The sequence below is a fragment of the Podarcis tiliguerta genome (assembly GCF_965153285.1).
Source record: "Podarcis tiliguerta genome assembly, chromosome: 8".
Lineage (NCBI taxonomy): Eukaryota > Metazoa > Chordata > Lepidosauria > Squamata > Lacertidae > Podarcis > Podarcis tiliguerta.
Window position 1 is genome coordinate 50,752,917 of NC_139541.1, and position 19,770 is coordinate 50,772,686.

General features: G+C 46.2%; 1 protein-coding gene across 1 annotated transcript; it reads left to right on the forward strand.

Annotated features, from left to right (window-relative positions):
- Positions 1–3,913: 3,913 nt before the first annotated feature.
- Positions 3,914–8,931, forward strand: CFAP20 (cilia and flagella associated protein 20). Its single transcript, XM_083452832.1, has 6 exons — positions 3,914–4,252; positions 5,266–5,345; positions 6,209–6,320; positions 6,654–6,842; positions 7,332–7,442; positions 8,499–8,931. The coding sequence occupies exons 1-6, from the start codon at positions 4,169–4,171 to the stop codon at positions 8,502–8,504; spliced, it is 582 nt and encodes a 193-aa protein (XP_083308958.1). The 5' UTR covers positions 3,914–4,168; the 3' UTR covers positions 8,505–8,931.
- Positions 8,932–19,770: the final 10,839 nt, after the last annotated feature.

Here is a 19,770-nt window from a genome sequence, read left to right on the forward strand (position 1 = left end):
TAATGGAGTTTCCTATGAATTCCTCCCATGCGATAATCATTTAGAGTCAAGGCCCCCTCTCCCTAGAATTCCTCCCTGGTCTCTTCCCCAACCCCTAATGCATGGGTAGGTAAACTAAGGCCCAGGGGCCGGATCCGGCCCAATCACCTTCTAAATCCAGCCCATGGATGGTCCGGGAATCTGCATGTTTTTACATGAGTAGAATGTGTCCTTTTATTTAAAATGCATCTCTGGGTTATTCGTGGGGCCTCCCTGGTGTTTTTACATGAGTAGAATGTATGCTTTCATTTAAAATCATCTCTGGGTTATTTGTGGGGCACAGGAATTCGTTCATTTCCCCCCCTTCAAAATATAGTCCAGCCCCCACAAGGTCTGAGGGACAGTGGACCAGCCCCCTGCTGAAAAAGTTTGCTGACCCATGAAACAAACCAATCAATATGTAAAATGATTCATGGGATTCAGATACTCTCATGGTTGATTTCCAAAGCAGGTGGTCAAAAAATAAGTGAAAGAAGAAAGAGGGAGAGATGTCCTCCTGCTCATCATAGTCACTATCCCTGAAAATCAGAAACTGCTTCACAAATTTGCTCATTAGTGTCTTGGCATCAATCACTTGTTGTTTTAATTATTATTTTTAAATGTAGCCTCTTTCCTTTGATTCCCTTGTCATCTTATGCCTGAGCTATGCATGATGCCTAGCAATCCATGGCTGACCTGTTTGGGGAGTTGGTGCAGATTAAAGTGGAGAGGACCCCCAAAGAGCTATAAATTGCATGCAGCGGTGGTGGTGGTGGTGTTGCTGCTGTTGCTGTGCAAGAGGCTGCTTTCCTTCCCTGGGTGGGGTGGTTGGAAGAATATAGGGCACCTGGAAAGCAGGGAAGCAGTCCTTGAGCACAAAAAGTGAAGAGCAGAACGCTCCCTCTGCCAGTGCCACATGCTAGACACTTGCACTATTCCCATTTTACTGTTTCCCCACAACAAGCACACACACACACAAGATCAGCCATGATCAGTCTCCCGGAGTATGTAACTTGCCTCTCACAAATTCATGTCTGAGCATTCGGGGAGCACTTGGCAACAAAGAATGCCAAGCAGGCAGCCTAGAGGGTAAAGCAGTGCCTGGACCATAGGAAAGAGAACAGTTTTGGAGGGCTGCTTCCCCTGATTGTGAATGGTTGGAATAGCCTTATTGTGAAGGAGCTCTTCTTGCTCAGTACTAGAACTCAACCTGATACTGGAAGACTTCAGTTGCTTCTGAGGTCTGGAACACATGCTGCAGTGCCTTGTTTTTAACTTGAAGGCAATTATTTAAATGGGGGGGATCCAACCGGATAATGTTTCCCCCCAGTAAAGAGTGTGTTACTGTCTCCTTTAACACAGATAGCATTTCACCCTCTCTGTTGTCCAGACACTCCTGTTAACAGATCTGCTTGTGCCTATCCACACAAATAAATTAAATATTGTACAGTGGTACCTCGGGTTAAGAACTTAATTCGTTCCGGAGGTCCATTCTTAACCTGAAACTGTTCTTAACCTGAAGCACCACTTTAGCTAATGGGGCTGCCACGCCGCCAGAGCATGATTTCTGTTCTCATCCTGAAGCAAAGTTCTTAACCCGAGGTACTATTTCTGGGTTAGCGGAGTCTGTAACCTGAAGTGTATGTAACCTGAAGCGTATGTAACCCGAGGTACCACTGTACTTGTGTTCACTGAGATACAACTTTTGTGATCCTTATTGTGGTGACCCTGTGGTTTTTGCTGTATGTCACTACAAGTTTAAAAATGCTTGGCAAGAGCTACAGATGTCACTATAACTAAAATCAGGTAGGTAGCCATGTTGGTCTGACACAGTCGAAATACATAAAAAAATAAAAATTTGTCCAGTAGCACCTTAGAGACCAACTAAGTTTGTTCTTGGTGTAAGCTTTCGTGTGCATGCACACTTCTTCAGATACACTGAACTAAAATGTTTGTTTACACATAACAGTGGACGGTAAGTAAAATAGCTTTATGGCTTGAAATGTCAGTACAGAAACAACAACAACAACATCATATGGTTATTTTATTTTTTAAATTAAATTTCTGTACTGCCCATCTGAAGATGACAGCAGTTTACGCTGATTTGTGTGGGAAGTTCCTTAAAGATAGAGTAAGCCTACAAGCTTCTTTTGACTGGTGCAGGTGAGAACATGGCAGCTGATAAAGTGCCCTAAGCCAAAATCAAATTGCCGCCCTGGGTTCTAACATTTCTAAAACATATCTCTGTTTCAGTCCTTGCGTAGCAGTCCTAATCAAGGTTTAAGCACACATATCTGAGAACCTTGCCACTTGCTTGCTGATGCTGCCCTCTTTTGCATGGGTCATGGCTGTTTTCTGTGCAATCGGGAAACAAGTGGATGTACAACAAAAAGTGGGGCAGCGTGAATATTACTGTTTGGGATTCCCAATATTCCATTCTACTGTTCCCCACCCCAATTAATGTTCCTCCCTCACATTCTACAATAACTGTTTTCATTCAATCCTCATTGGACAGTTTTGAGGTGTCTCTGCCCTCCCAGCTTTCTTTTTTTATGTATTAAAAAAACACTCCATGTTCTAAATTCCATACTAAATGATTGCAATGCACTCTATGTGGGGCTCCCTTGAAGACTACTCAGAAACTTCAACTGCTCCAAACATATTATTGGTTGGGGTTGCTTTGAGAACTCAACCCCTATTCTAAAACAGCTACATTAGCTGCCAATTCGTTTCCTGTCTTAATTCAAGGTTCTCATGTTAGCATTTAAAGCCCTAAATGACTCAGGCCCAAATAGTGAAAAGGCCACCTTGTTCTCTAGAGACCATCTCGGGTGCTAAGGTGGGCAGAAGGGCCCCTTTTTGTAGTTCCACTGCTGAGGAAGTCCAGGGGTGGCAGCAGCCCAATAGAAGACATTCTCTGTGGTGTCCCCTAAGTTGTAGAATTCCCTCCACACAGATTTGCATCTGACACCTTCACTAGACAGCTTTTAGAGAATGCTGAAAACACACATCTTTAACCTGGCCTATGACACATTATCAGAATCCACCCTATTCTGGTGACTGTAACCTGTTTCAACTGTTTTAAATCCTGAATTTCAAATTGCTTTACCCCGCCCTGGGACCTGTTAGTGAAAGGTAAGTAACGAATTAGTGATAACCATAATAATAGAAGCTCTCTCCAAGTGTTCTCCAGAAACTGGTACCTAGAGGCTGTGATCCTGTAAGTGATATATAGCTATTGTGACTAATGGTCACTGGTGGTCTGCTTTTTCTGCATGCATTTTTCTACTTTCTTTTTCAAGCTATCCAAGCGAGTGATCACAATTAAAAGGCAAATTCATGGGGAGGCTGTTGGCCCATGATGGCTTCCTATGACCCCCAGGTTACAAAGGTGGTAGCATCCTGCTGGGTATCAACAGCTGAGGTTCATGAATGGAAACAAATGGGGAGGGCAGCTTTGAACTGCTTAAAAGTTTAAAATAAGCAAATCATATTTTGCAGAGTGCAGCTCTGTATGCCTACACAGAAGTATGTCCCACTGAGTTCAACGAGGGGATTATTGAAGGTAGCGGGGTTGCTGCACAAGCTGCGTTATGCAATGAATTTCTCTGAGGTTGCTTTGGAGGTCAGCTCTCAAGGGAAGTGAGTTGGAAGTTGGAGGAAAGCAAACAAGCAAAAGAGACAAGGGAATTTCAGACCTACACTAGAAACTACTGAATGGTCCTCTCTGCACTTTTCCGATCTACGGAGTAAGCGGACGCGGTGAGGTAGTTCCCTCGTCCCGCCCCGTTGCCCAGGCAACGCGCACGAGCTGCGCGACAACACACGGCGCCTAGAGAGCGAGAAAGAGGACGGCAACTAGTCCCGTCCGGAAAGTAGTCCGTCCCTTAACGACGGGGGGCGTGGCTTCGGCGCGATGTCCGGTTGGCACTTTGAGCCTCGCTTTAGCTGGCTGGCGGAGCGCTCTTCCAGTCGCGCGGGGACGAAGTACACAGTGAGAGGGAGTTTGTGTCCTTCCGCATAGGAATCACTGAGAAGAGCGAGAGACGCGCGCGGCGGCGGCGGCGGCGGCTGAGGAGGGAGCCCAACGCCCTCTCACCCGCCCGGCGGAACGAGCCTTCCCTACCCGCGACGCGGAGGCGGCGGCGGGATGTTCAAGAACACGTTCCAGAGCGGCTTCCTATCCGTGCTCTACAGCATCGGGAGCAAACCGCTGCAGATCTGGGACAAGAAGGTGGCGGAGGGAGCTGGTCCTGGCCTACCTGGCCTGGGGGGCGTTTCTGCGAGAGGGTTGCTAGTCCTCATGGCTGCCAGGGGGTTGGCCTTCAAGGGTTGGCCTTCAAGAGCTCTCTTCAGGGCTTGTGGCGCCGCCAGGGAGAACCCCAGAGCCAGCCAGCCTCGCTTCCTCCCTCAGGTTTCGCATGCTCGAAGGAAGCCCGAGCCAGGTCTGGGGAACCTCCGGACTCTTTTGGACTACAACTCCCGTCGGCCCCAGCGTCGTATTACTGTGTTTTGTTGGGGCTGATGGGAGAACAATATGGAGGGCACCTGTGTGGGGAGGGATCCTCTTAGGGGTTCCCTCCTCGTCTGTTGCCCCATTTCTTTGGAAGTCCCTCCACTGTCCCTTGGGCCCCCGACATCTTAGGGTAGTCTAGCAGTGCTTCATGCCTGGTGGTCCCATTTCCAATTGACCGGAAGCAGAAAGCCTCATTTTCCCTTCCTACTACGGCTGAAAAGAGCCCTGTTGGATCAGACCAAATAGCTTTGCAGCCTGTTTCCCTCAGTGGCTAAGCAGATTACTCTCTAAGTCATAACTTCCCCAACTAGGTGCTCTCCATATGTTTTGGGTGCCAGTTTCCGTCAGGCCTAGGCAATGTGGCCAGTGGTAATGGATGGTGGGAGTTGTACCACATAATGTAGTGATGGTCCCTGACTTGGGCAGCTTTTAAAAAGGATTAAGCTGAATTCATGGCCAGTTAGTCTAGCAATGACTACTAGCTGCAGTGGTTGTATACTGCCTCCACTATAATACCAGTTGCTAGGAACTGCAAGTGAACAGAGTTCTGTTGTTTTTATGTCCTGCTTGCGGGCTTTCCATGGGAATATGGTTGGCCATTGTGAGACCAGGATGAAGCCTGCACTTCCAATTCAGAAGTATGTCTTCCTGGTAGGGCTTTCAGATGCTATTTGAAGCAAGAAAGTCATCTGCTTAATTGAGTGATGTCCTATTTCATTCTCACCTTCTAGGTGCGGAATGGCCACATCAAAAGAATTACAGATAATGATATTCAGTCATTGGTGTTGGAGATTGAAGGGACCAATGTCAGGTAAAGAGGAACCACTGTCTATGCTTTCCTAATGTCCCATTGAGAATTAGACGTTGAAAAGTGTTGTGGGATTGATTCCCAGCTCCAGTTTCCTCACAGAGATTTCTCCATCAAAACCACGCCAGCATATAGTGACTATGGAAACAGCTCGTTGCTCCCATCCTTGGTAACGACGGGTCTGGGATTGGAGGAGCCCATTGTGGCAATTTATCTGTTGTTATGCTTTGAATGGGCTGACTGTATGTGGCCCTCAGGCCAGAAAGGATTAGTCTCCCATGTGGCAGGAGCTTTCCCTACAGCTGCTGGGATGGAGAACCTTTCTCAGCCTGAGAGCTGCATTCCATGGTGGGTAAACTTTCAGGGACTGCTAGAGGTAAACCTGGGCATACCAACAGAGGTGACTCTTGGTAGAGCTGGATACCTTCCAACCATGCAAAAGTTAAGAGTTTCTACACAAGCTTTTCTCAATTTTCAATTGAGGCAGGGAAGAGGTATTGTCGCAGATGATAGGATGCATAGGATGCATTCCTGACAGGCAAAGGCTCTTGAGGAGGGTGCAGAGCGGGGTCAGTGAGGGTTTGTGGCCTGGAGAGAGTCCCAAGGATTGGATGAGAAGATTGGAGGGCCACATTTGGTCCCTGGGGCTGAGTTTCTCCAATCCTGCTCCATAGGGAGGCAGAAATATCAGTATATAAGCTTTTAGAGAATCCTGAAATGCTTGTAGAAATATTTCAAACAAATGGGTTCTTCTGATGCGGATCCTGCACCTGAATTTTGAAGCCCTGGGAGATGAGATGCTCTCAGAAGGCCTGCTTCTCCTGCAAGTCGTGCAGTCTTGCTCATTCTGTTTCTCTCCCCCACAGTACCACATACATCACGTGTCCTGCTGACCCAAAGAAAACGCTGGGGATCAAATTACCCTTTCTGGTGATGATAATCAAGAATCTGAAGAAATACTTCACCTTTGAAGTACAGGTTAGTGGACAAAGTCATTGGTCTTCCCATCTAAAGTCATGAGATGGTTATTCCTATTGTATAAAAGGTGACTTGCTTAGAGCTACTCAGTCTCTGAGATCCATCTGTTGCTCCAACCCTCGGTTCAGCCTTACTGGCAGAGTTCCTCTCCAGCACTTCAGTCAGGTCCTTGCCTAGCCTGACATTGCTTATTCTGCAGGCCCCTCCCTCCAGGGGAGCTGAAGGCAAACTGCTTAGTATTCTTATCAGTAAGGTTAGGGGACTGCAGGCTTGACATCTGCAGCCCCTCCCCCCCCCCCCATTTTCCAACAGTGGTGTGTCTTTCTGTGTTAGGTGTTAGATGATAAAAATGTGCGCCGACGGTTCCGTGCCAGCAATTACCAGAGCACCACCCGTGTCAAGCCTTTCATCTGCACCATGCCTATGCGCCTGGACGATGGCTGGAACCAGATCCAATTCAACCTCTCTGACTTCACTCGACGAGCATATGGTACCAACTACATTGAAACCCTGAGAGTCCAGGTAAGGAGCTGTGCGTTCTGACAGCTGTGGCACTTGCATTTCAGTTGCTGATTTGGGTGGTTGCCCTTGTGAAGAAAGAGCCATTGTGGGTCCCTGCTTCAGTCTCTCCATAGCTAGCGGTGGCAACTGCTGGGGTCTTCAGTTAACATGGGGGAGATCAGCATTCAGAGTTAACACTGGAAATTCTAGGCCCACAAGTGTCAATCAGCAGATTTGACTGTTTTCTTTTATCCCTGGGCCTGATCTCTCTTTAGAGGTTGTTCTGAAACACATGCATTGTATATATGTATGTTAGTATTTATATATAAAATTTCTTACCAGTCATAAAACCCAAATCTGAGACTGTACCAGAATGACTTCCTAGCTGATTCTGTTTATAGCGAAATGGAATAGCATCCATTTGGGGGGGGGGGGGGGGCTGGTAGATGTCAGGCTGCTTTGAAATGACTGCTGCTGAAACACCCTTCTTGGGCATGCTTGACTTTTCAGATCCATGCAAACTGTCGCATCCGCAGAATTTATTTCTCTGACAGACTCTACTCTGAGGATGAGCTTCCTGCTGAGTTCAAGCTTTATATCCCAGTCCAGAACAAGGCCAAGGTGAGCAGCTGCTGGAGGATCGGGGGGAGCAGGAGTTTGCATTCTAAAAAGCGCTTGTTAAGCTAGTTGTGGGAGGCAGAGACGGCTGGAGTGGAGCACTGGATTTGGAGGGCAAGAATGCATCCTTATCTTCCACCCTCCTCAAGCCAAGTCTGACAGGTTTGCTGCTGACTCATCGAATGACCCACTTTTGCCCACACAATTTGAAATCAAATAGCATGGGCAAAGGCACAGCCTGTAAAGTGCCAACTTTTAGCTAACCTTGTGAAGTCAATGTGCATAAAAGCCCCAACAACCAGATGATCGCCTGAGTTGCGAAGCCATGGGCGGCACAGTTCTTTGCATGCAGCTTTGCAGCTGCTGCCAATTCATCTGATTGGTGCTACATCTTTACCTGCCCCTCCCATGAAGTCCTATCTCTGTAGGAAACATGGACATGGCTTCGTCAAAATGGCCTCATGGACCAAACAGGGGTGTCTGGGGGCCTAACTAGGCCCACGGGCTGGAGGTTCCCCACGGCTGCTGGAAGTGAGGGCAACTGATGCCAAGAAGTCAACTAAGAGAGCCTTATGCGTGGACTGCATGGAAACTTAAGAATTTGGCCGCTTGCAGCATAATCTAGTGTATTATTTAGTAAGCATCTTACACCACTCCTTAGCTGTCAGGTTCACAGAGCAACTGATATACATTCAAACAGCATATGCCACAATATAGCATCACAACAAAGTGGAGCAGATAAATGTCCCAATGTTAAAACGTATAAACTAGTTGATCTTAAAAGGTCTGCACCTGGTGCCTAAAGGTGAGTCTCTCTAAGGAGTGAGTTCTAAAGAAGGAATGCTATGAAAGTTGAGCCTTGGCAAATTGGATTTCAGGTGACAGTTCAGCTATGTTCTAGCAGGGGGCCTTGGACAAATCTCTTGTCTCATGCGCATGCACACACAGGCAGAGAGCCTGCTGGTGAGGGATATTGCTGCAATAAGAGAGATCTGAATGCCCTTTGAATGAATGTGAACTTTTGAATAACTGTCTTTCTCTGCATCTTTCCTCCTGCAGCAATGATGTCACATTGGGAAACACACTGAGAGAGACACTGTGAAGAGAGGTGGAAGAGTTTGTTTTTTTAAATTAAAAACAAAATTTAATGTTGATTTACATAGGGTAACTTTATTTAATAAAAGTTGGTATCTAAAATGCTGGGACACAGGACAACTAACCATGTCATTGTTTTGTGTGAGCGAGATGATGCACAATCAAGCTTGCACTTTAAAATCAACCCCAGACCAAACTTGAGTTATGGGGCTTGATCCTGAGTGCATGCAGACAACTCTGTTGGAGAGCAGTTTTGAGATCCTTGTGCCCCCGGCCCCCCTCAGATGCCAGTGGTTTTTCTTCTTTGCTGTTCATATCTTTTTTCATGTATGCTCCAAATACGTGTGGACTCCTCCCCTTCTGGAAGCTGCTATTAAATATTTGATTTTCTTTGTAAGGCTGTTCTTGGTTACTACATGCTGAAGGAGGCCTTATGCATCACAGGCTCCCTTGCAGGTGAATTGATTCCCTGTGGTATTGTGCCTGGCCTGCCTTGTCCCCTTCACTGTCAAATGTCAATGTGTGTCTCCTGCTTGTGTGCCAAGGAGATAAGGAGGGATGGTAGCCAAACTTCTGAACTGTCAGATCTGATTTCTTGGGCATGAACCTCAGTAGAATCCCTTCCTCTTTCCCGGTCATGTGGTGTGCACATTCACAGTGCAGTGCACGCAGCTGATGAAGGGAACCGGGAGCATGTTTTGCCCCCTTGAAAAACAAAATTCTTCTTTGGTGCTTTTAATGACTTCTGTAAAGTGGGCAGGGGAATGGCTGTATCTGAAGCTTCTCTTGGAAAGGCGAAAGCAGAAAGCCTGAGCATAGGGAGATTTGACAAGGGACTAGGCTGGCTGCCTTTCCTTGCTGGTGGCATCAGTCCAAGGAAGGGGCTGGGAAATCTGGGCAAAGTGGCCTTCTTGGGGGGGGGCACTTTCCAGAAGCCTCAGCCTTACAGATATTGTCACCAGGTCACAGGGTGGGTTACAGCAATTGACAATTCAGTATTAAAGCAATTAATGCAAATTACAGTCACAATAATAGGGTGGCTCCTCCAAACACACATCTCTGGTATCAAAACAGGTGTGTCTTCATAATTCCTTGAGACTATAGTGAAGGTGCCAGGCTCATCTCTGTGGGGCGGGAATTCCATAATTTGTTGAACTCCCATCAGCCTCAGTAGGCATGGCCAATAATGAGGGAGGATGGGTGTTGCAGCTGTGGAACATCTGGAGGACGACAGGCTATCCACCCCTTCTCTAAGTAGGCTGGGGAGAGGTTCACGTTGCTCCCAAGAAGTACCTCTGCTAGACCTTTGCCCTTTTTGAGTTTCAAACTTAAGAAGCAGAGGTGCTCCCATGATTCCCCATCTGTCAAAATGCAAGTGTGGGCAGAGTTGCCACCCAGCTTGCCATGTGATGCCCTTTATCTTCCACTTTCTCCACTTAGCTTAAAATGAGTGACCTAAAATAACCAGAACTCTGAACTGAAGGATTGTTGACAGTCTGTACTCAGTGAGCACAGGTAGTCTTGCTGGCTGGTCTTTCAGACCAAAAGCCAATAGTGGGCAGGAGGCTAATACATTTGTTAGGATCAACCAAAACATCACAAATTGCTTTAGAGATGGCCAGAATGTTTCCATTCACACACACACATGAGGAAGTTGTGCAGCGGTTGCTGTAAATCCTGTAACACTAAATTGTGTACCTGTCTGATGATGTGGCTGGACCAGAATAGATTAGCTTGAAGAACAGCAACAGAAGCCCCCTCCCCTGGTTTCGTCCTAAGGAGAGCACCATGACTGCAGCAGTGCCTGCCGACAGGCCTCCAGCATGCATGTGGTGGTGTTCCTTTTGCTTCCAGCAGGTGTTGCTGTTGTGTTTCTAAACTCTCTGTAATGTACACTGTTTAATGGAGGAGCAGCCCTGAAAGGTCAAAATCATGGGCGGTTCTAGGGCCTTGCGTTGTAAGGCTTGCCTTCTGTCAGACCTTGGGGGTGTTGAAGGTACATGGATGAAGAGGTTTCTGCATTGACTGCTTGACTAGTGGTGACCTATGGAGCTCTTGTGGCTCACATGGATTTCCTCTTTAAGGAACCCTAGCAAAAACTGTCAATCCAGTAAAAAAAGGAACAGCTCACAGCTCCTGCAGTTAGTAAAAAACAGCCCTTTTATGTCTCCGAGTGACTTACAACACTAGGGTGTGGAGACTGGTAAGTACACAAACCTTGGTTAGCTGAGAGTTTTACTGGTGTGGAATTTGGGGGGGGGGGGCATTGTGAGGGTCTTGCTCCCAGGTGAAGCAGCTGTGGACTTCCCTAGGTGGACAGATTTGACAAGTGACTTTGCTTTTATTCTGTGTCAAGTCCTAGATTGGTCTCTAGAGACTTCAGAGGGTAAGTCCTTCCAGGGCAGTGCAGGTTTTAATAGCTGAAAAGCTTCCACATGCTGATAATTTGAGGTGTCGTCCCTCCTCCAAAAGAACCAGGGCCTCCTGTTGCAATGCCAGACCCACCTTCAATTGTCGCCAATCCCTGGAACAGAATGTGACAGTTTTCCTCTGCATTGCAGCATTGAGAACTTGGTTGTTCTATCTCCTGCCAATGTTCTGGATAATCCACTCAAGATAACTCCTTGCTGGAGATGCTGCCTCGTCACCATATTTGGAGAGGGAGCAATTTTCTCCCAGCCTGCAGACACAATGCACCTGCTGCTTTCTACCACAGTTCTTGCTCCGTTCTCTTTTTGGGGCCTGCTGGTTGTTGGGGTACACCTGCAGACTGCATGGGTCAGTCTGGGCAAGTGGAAGAATCTCACTGTCCCAACATTAAATCTGTCTGCAAGGCGTGAGCACTGTTTTTAAGAGGCCCTGCTAGCCAGAACAAGTGGAGCAGATATGCCTGTGGATGCGCACAAGGCACCAATTGTCCTATCTGGTGTTGCAACTCTCTCACAGGGCAGCTCCATCTCAGCAGCTTCTCACTTCCTGGCCCTCCCCACCCCCTTCATTCACTGGACAGCAGCCAGCCACAGATGGCCAGCCAAGCTGGGATGCCCCTACTCTCCTTTTGTCAGATTGCCCATGTCTTAAGAGGCAGACAGTGCCCGCTGGGTAGGGGCTCTTTCATGTGCAGGAGAGGAAATAAAGGGGGTCTTTATTGCTCAGCGGCAATGCATGAGCACAAGGGTCTGGTGTGCTGTTTTCTGCTTGTAGGCACCAGGCTTGCTTGGATGGCAGAGATCCTTTCCAAAGAGTGGGAAATGACAAAGGCTGCAAGTGGAAAGTGGGAGCTGTGGCCAAAGAGCAGGATTCAGCCCCAGCCAGCAGGTGTTGGGTTTCGAATTTCCCCAAAGCCAGAGATCCCTCTTCAAATAAAACTACTATCTTCGAAGGGTTTTGCTCCTAACAAGGCAGCACAGCACTATGAAGGTGTCTGACTGTACTGGCCCCAGGAGCTACACACCAGGCACTGGTTATCTGCCTGCAAAGCTATAGGCTTAGGGGCCCAGGACTCTGCCTGTGCTGCACACCTTCCTGACTCTGTTTGGTGAAGCCTTTGGCATTCAGGCACCTTAAGCCTTAAGTTGGCTGAGTCCTTTGCATGCAGACTAATGGCGACTCCCTTGACATTGCTCCACAATCAAAATCTTACTGTCTCGCCTGCCATTTGCTGACTTGCACTAGTGATGAGTCAGAGGGAACAGACAGGATGTTCTTTTGGGCAAAATCTTCCTAGGGCATGGGCGGCAGGTGGTTGCTGAAGCCATGCAGAATCGGCAAATCCAGCTGAATCAGTTTCTGTCTCCCTCATCCAAGTGGGATTCAAAGGCAAAGAGATGCTGGCTCTGCAAAGGGCGTAGAAGTTGCACCAAGCAGCTGGCATCATTGGGATGGGGAATCACCAATCTGTTTAAGGCTGCTTGTCCCAATTGTGCATACCTTGATTTCATCCATGTGACATTTCTTTAACTGTTTCTCTTTTGAATGATAGTCATATTTTAAAATCTCAGCAGGCCAGTGCACAATAAACAACCCTGGTGTATACTATTTGCTATTAAAATGGATTGGCAAAGTCAATGGCCCATTGCCATTGCTTCATTTAGTGTCCTAGCACTTAGTCTACAAATAATAACTTTTAAAAATTCTATGTTGCCTGCAGTGGTTGTGCCTCAGGAGGATTGTTAGTGGCAAGAGATCTCTGCGCATTATGCTACACAGCCTGCTGCCCTCAAGATGTTTTGGACTACAATTCCCATCAGCCCCAACATAATATGACCATTCTGCTGATGGTGGTGGGGAAAACAGGCTGTTCAGCTGCAGATCAAACACCCCTGCTCTGTCAGTCTGCTAGCTGATTTGAAAGTGCTGCCTCCATAGGAATGATGGGAGTTGTAGTCCAAAACCTTTGGAGGACACATGGCTAGAGAAGGTCTAGTTGCTATAAGTATGCTAGTCAGTAGTTTACAATCGTGCCACAAAGGACCAATGATCGTGCACAAACGCATTCCATGAAAGATCAGGAATCAATTTTGGGACAGAATCACAACTGCCCATCTGAAATACACATCATAACCAGTGCCGAGTGCTTCCATGCAGAAGAAGCAAAACCTCAAGCATCTACGCTGCATTTGGCAAATTGGGTAGCAATTAAGTGCCTAATTTTGTGCTGTAAATTGATTGACTGGAAATCAATGCACCTTTTTGCTGTGGCTGCAATCTTCTAAGCAAGCCAGTGGTCCTTGGAGAAGTGCTCTTGGAATGATCCTGTTGAGGCTTTCATGTAAATTATATTCTGTTGGAATCAGGTGAACCATTTTTCCGGAACGCATCAAAGCTGGCTGGTGTGGACTTTTTTGCTTCTATAAAGAAAAGTATTTGGGTTGCAGTGTGGAGAGGATCATTTGACAGACAGGCACAGCAACAGAACATTTTCTACAAGGCCAGTTCCACTCAGCCTGTCTGATGGGAAGTGTTGGGGCAGGACATGCAATTTGCGGATATAGTCAAAGCCCCTGGGCATGCTCTTAATGAGCTTTGTTCCAAAGAGCTACTGTTCCCACAGCAGCAACAGGAGGAAGGGAAGGAGGTGCTGTTATCAAATAGCCCATGATCTCACATCCTCTTCTTCAGATGGTCAGAGTTCACCGCACAACAGAAGCAGCGTTTCAGGAGGCAGAATCAATAATGAACGTATCTTATCAGCCTCCTAATGGGGTCAGGCTCATGGCTCAGTGCCTTCCTGGATGGAAAGAAAAATCTAATTTGCTTGGCAGTTTCAGGAAGGCAGAAGCAGCAGCTGTGATGCAGAGCAACAAGCAGGCTTTAATTCTGATGTCTCCAAAGCAAAGCTTGATGGGCAGAGAAGCCATAACTGAAGGTGGAGGGGGCAGGGTAGGGTGCCAAAGCTCAGCCGCTGCTCAGCCCAGCTGTGCAATCTGGACTGTCCCAAGTTTCTGTGCACTGTGCTGAGAGGTCCTCTTTCTGAGCACAGCCAACAGGAATTGGGCTTCAGGAGAATGTGGTCAGCAAATCTTGCAGTTCTCAAGTCACTTCTGTAAAGTGCTACATGTGTTGACAGTGTGTAGCAGCAGTAGTAGCAGACCCCCCAAGTGCCCCTATTTTCCAGGGATGTCCCTGATTTAGAAAAGCTGTCTCAGTGTCTTATTTGATCCCAGAATGCCCCACTTTTCCTTAGGATGTCCCTATTTCCACTGGAGAAATGTTGAAGGGTATGAAGTTATCTGACCCTTGAGCCCCTTGAAGGCAGTCCTCTGTAGTGAACTTTTTAAAAAAATGTTTTATTAAGTTTTTATATATGTTGGAAGCTGCCCAGAGTGGCTGGGGCAGCCCAGTAAGATGTGTGGGGTATAAACAGTAAAATTATCATTATGGAATGGGACGTCCCTATTTTAATTGAAGAAATGTTGGAGGATATTAATAATAATAATAATAATAAACATTCACCTATAATAAAAGTGAGCCCTGTCTGTGCTTTAGATGATCTTACTCTGTTTTATTATATTTTTTGCTTAATGTTTATGTTCACAAAGGGACGCAGGTGGTGCTGTGGTCTAAACCACTGAGCCTAGGGCTTGCCAATCAAAAGTTCAGTGGTTCAAATCCCTGTGATGGGGTGAGCTCCCGTTGCTCGGTCCCTGCTCCTGCCAACCTAGCAGTTCGAAAGCACGTCAAGTGCAAGTAGATAAATAGGTACCGCTCCGACGGGAAGGTAAACAGCATTTTCGGGTGCTGCTCTGGTTAGCTAGAAGCGGCTTAGTCATGCTGGTCACATGACTTGGAAGCTGTCTGCAGACATACGCTGGCTCCCTTGGCCTGTAAAGCGAGATGAGCACCGCAACCCCAGAGCATAGCTGTCAACTTTCAGATTTGAAAATAAGGGATTAGCAGCCTCAAAAATAAGGGATCAACAGCCTCATCTGTCCCAGGGACAGTCTAGGGGATACCTAACAATCCGGGATAGCAGTGGGAAGCAGTGGGAAATGGCGCTGGAATAAGGGAATTTCCCGCAAAAAAAGGGAAGGTTGACAGCTATGCCCCAGAGTCGTCTGCAACTGGCCTTAATGGTCAGGGGTCCCTTTACCTTTACTTATGTTTACAGCTATAGTTGTTCTGAAAGGAGCAGCATCCCATGAAGTTCCTCATTCCAAGTATGTTTTCCGCAACCTTACAATCCAGTTCTTCACATTTTTTTCAAGTTTCTCATCAGAGTCCTGTTAAGCACTCAACCCTTTCCTGATGGCTGAAAAGTTCCAGAGGCAACACTTCAGGGCTTCCTTTCCTTTACATGCAAAGCCGTGGTTGTATCTTTGATATTTGCTTTATTTATAGCTATGCAAACAGAGCTTACTGGAAGCAGATCAACACCAGGTTAGCCAATCCACTTGCCCTGCGTCAGAGATCTGCACCGAAAGCTTGACCTTCAGGCTTCAGCCAACTCCCAGCTCCAAACGCTTTCTTGGTCTCACTCTCCTAACTGGCTCCAAAGCAGAGTTTCTCTGCCCTGTTCCTCTTGGGAGAGGCAGGCACGTCACAGGCCACAGTCCAGTGCTGGAGAGGAATTCCCAACTATCCTGGGCTTGGTTATACCTCTGACCAAGATGGAGAAACTCAGAAGACCGCTTTGAGGGTATTTACAACATTGCCTATGCTTATTTATTTGCCTCTTCATTTTCCAGTTCCTTTCATCCTTACAATTGGCTAAAACATTCCCGCCCTCTCCAGCTACAAAGTATATCAGAACCTAATGAACAAAGACAGACAACCAATGTTAAATCCTCATTGCAATCAGGCTGTAAATGATATAGTAGTAGTAGTAATAATAATAATAATAATAATAATAATAATAATAATAATAATAATAATAATATAGCTTCTTTTAGCCAAATGTTCTAAAAGGCTTTGGGTATTGGCTTTTCATTAGCCAATATATTTTAAAATGCTATATACGGCCACCAGTGCAGAAAAAAGTGTCCCTTGGTTATGTGAATCTTTTGCAACAGCTTTTCGGCCAGTGCTTTTCCCCAAATTTTGTTGTGCCATTTTGGAATACTCATACTTAAAATATTCCCTAAACCAGCAGATCCCTGCAGGTATCAGAATAATTTTAATAAAGAAGTTATTTTAATAAAGGTTACAACTCCTGTAACGATGTTGAGCAATACTAACTCTGGAGTTTCAACAACAACCCCCCCCCCGCCCCCAGTAAAGTTTGATAGTTCTTTGAAAATGAAACCCTACCATTGTAAAGAAACCCTCAGCCTCTCCAACATGGTATTGTCCTTAGATGCATTAATGCATGGGATTCTCAGAGCAAGATACCGTATTTGCAAGCTTTTCAATATCATTTCTCTGTACTTTGAGGTTGACTTATGGGAGAAGTTGTGCCCTTCTGCAGTGTCTGTTAATTTGGGGGTTCATACCGGCCTCTCTCCACCTTTAGCCACCACTTTTCTGTCAGCACATTTGGGGAATTTTCAGCTCAGAGCAACTGAAAGCCATTACCCAAGAGTCATCAGCATTCATCTTGAGGTCTGCTGTTGATGCTAAGTCAGGAGTGACAGTGAAGGACATCTGATTTCACATTGATGTTGTGGGTGGAATGCAAATATTTGTACCATCTGTGTACATTTGCTCTTGCAACAAGCTTACTCTGAAACCTCCTTTAGTAGGTGAGATATGTCAGACCGCCAACATTTTCAGCTTATAAAGTTTCGTATGGGTTTTAATTTTTGTATTTATTGCAAATCACATTGAGTTTATTTTCTGAAAAAAGTGAATAATAAAAGCAGTAAAAGAATATTAATATTTATTATTATTATTATTATTATTATTATTATTATTTAGGTTGTCCTTTCATTAAAATCACTATTGATTATTTTCATGGGCTTCTCACATCTTGAGTCCTTTCTGCTAATTGAAAGTTATATAAGCACCCTGTTTTGAAACTATGTAAGTTGAAGCGTTTGTTTAGGACAGAGATGTGGCCCTCCAGATTTTGTTGGACTAGGACTATGTGTTATGAATTGACACATTAAAAGGAGGATTTGCAGGCCAATTTTAGAGCCAACAAACCATCGAAAAAGAAAAAAAAGCATTGGATTTGCTCTAGTTACAGTGTATTCTCCAATGTTTGGAAGGAAGTTTTAGTTGATGACATCATGATGGGCTTTGCACCCCACAAGAGCTGCCCAAGGGGTTTTGAAGACCACCTGCTGTTGGCTAGTGTGTCAAGCAGGGTGCAGGACTCGATGGGCCTTTGATCTGATCCAGCTGCAGGGCTCTTCTTACAGTCTTAAATAGAAAGTAGGGACCGAAAGTGGGGGAGCACATTACAAACATGACTGAGCACAGAATCATGTGGGTTTGTTCTTGCTAAGCTTCCAACATTCTTCCATCGTCATGGGAAAGTAAGAGAAACTCGTGGTTTTTCACTGGAGATTTCCACTTGCATCTTAAATTAATTGTTCTGCCAATTCAGAAAGAGCCATTTGGCTTTCGGGCAATGCATTTGTTAATGATTTCACTGCCTTTTTCATTAGCTACTTTTGCATTAGCAGCTGGAGGCATTTGTCCTTACAGCTTCCAGAATTATTTTCTTAACAGTAAGAAAGAGGATGTGGCTTATAGGAGAGCCCTTTGTTAGAATCACGATCCCCAAAATTGCAGGCAATAAGCTTCAGACAGCAGTGCTAGGTAGAAGCACCTTGTTTAGCAGAACATGTTTCACCCTTAAGCCGTCTTCCTCACAGGCAAAAGCTTTCCTTGTGACTTATGCTGGTATACCCAGTTAAAACAGCTTATTCAAGTTTCCAGAGATTCTGTCTTCATGTGGTAAACTGCACGTGCAAATACAAGATTGCTGCCTGACTCTTTGGCTTCCTGTCTCTCGCACGCTCAGTATGACATTGAGGGTCATGATATTGTCTCATGTCTCTTGAAATCAGAGGCAGGGCTTTTAAGGAGAATTTTGAGCAGCACAGCAGTAGAATGATTGCAGTGTTTGTGCCTCACACATGCCACAACAACACACCTGTGCATTTTGCATGTGTGTGTACAACATACTCTTTCTCAGAGCCACTGTTTATGACATACAGAAGACATCACTGAACAGCAGAACTGGGATTTGACAGCACTAATGCAGAAGCGTCTTGCGTTCAAGCTGGACACAGCAGGTGTCATGAACTCTAAGGAAACTTCATTTGGAGTCAAAGCTATAAGAAGAATGAAGAGCAAGAGAATGGACAATCCAGATGAACACACACACACACACACACACACACACACACTACTCAGCATCCCTGTTTATATATATTTTGGCATCACCACCCTCACTGTATCATGGACAACTTCACACAACTTATCAGGAAAGCAGTCCCCATGCAGAATTATTTCATGAATATTGGAAACATTGGTGAACACACTGTGGAAAGTCCATTGCTGGATCAAACACTGTGGAAAGTCTATTGCTGGACCAAACACTTTGGAGGGCCCTAGGCAGTCGAAATCTCCCTTGCAAATTATTTCCTAAGAAAGCTTGATTATAATTTTTTTCCAATATCAAATCAATATTATTTTGAACTGGTGTTGCAGGGCCCCTCGGCCGGTGTCCACTCTGCTTATTTGGTAATCTGGCACTGGAAAAGTAGCAGTGTAGTCTGTGGAGAATGTCTTTGGCATGGGGAGGAAAAGGAGGACTGCTTGACCAGGGTTTAGGGTCCCAGGGAATACTGGAAGACACACATCTCACATTATCCTCCATCACTTCCTTTTTCCTCAGCTAACATTATACGTGTTTTGTAGAGCTCAGATTTTGAACTGCACAAATGTTTCCCTTTCTAATTGTGCCTGGCCCTGGATCTGCCTGCTTTGGGTCTGGCTGGTGGACACAGCAGCTTCCTAGTCATTCCTCCTAAACCCATCCTAAACTCTGCTTGAAGGGCAAAGCCTAAGGTTTACAACATAACCTGTCCTCCTGCTCCTCCTAAGCTACCCTGCTTCCCACCAGTTCTGTGTTAAAGCAAAACTGAACTGCCAGCCCAGTTAGCTTTTGCATAGAATTGTTTCGAGGGTGGGTGGGTAAGTGGGCTCTTGCCCTTACATGCTCAGTAGCCATTTGCTCCCATCCAAGCTAACACTGCTCAGTGGTTGCTGAACTCCTTGCAACTTCCCTACTGATACTGTCAACCGTTCGGCTTCACACCCACCCACCCAATTCAGCTCTCCTCCAGATATAGCTTGGGGTGATGATGATGATGCCATAGCAGAGGCACCAGGAGCGTCCCAGTCTTCCTAGCTGCTTCCTGAAGTCACGTCTCAAGTGGGCACAGCTGCACCGCTGCTAGGCCAGGAAGCCAGGGCAGGAGCCAAGCGTCTGCGACTGAAGCTCATTTCTCCTGACCTCTGGGTTAATGAATGCACACAGAGGCAACAGAGGGAAGCCTGTTCTCGAGGTGGACAAAGAGAAGCGGCCACTGGCAGCTGCCGGGGTAGTGTTTATTATGCAGCAACTGAACACAAGTGGTAGAGGCGGCACGTATAAAACTTGTCGGCAGAAGACAGGAGCCAACCAGGGTGTGGTGTGTGCACAGCACAGGGGAGCAAGGTGCAACCTGGCACCTGTTGCCTTAGTGGCTTTTGTGTGTGCGGAGCAAAAGCCACCAGCGAGAGCCATCAGGGATTGCTACCTAAGAGGACCCCAAACCAAGGCCTTCTCTACAGCAGGAAG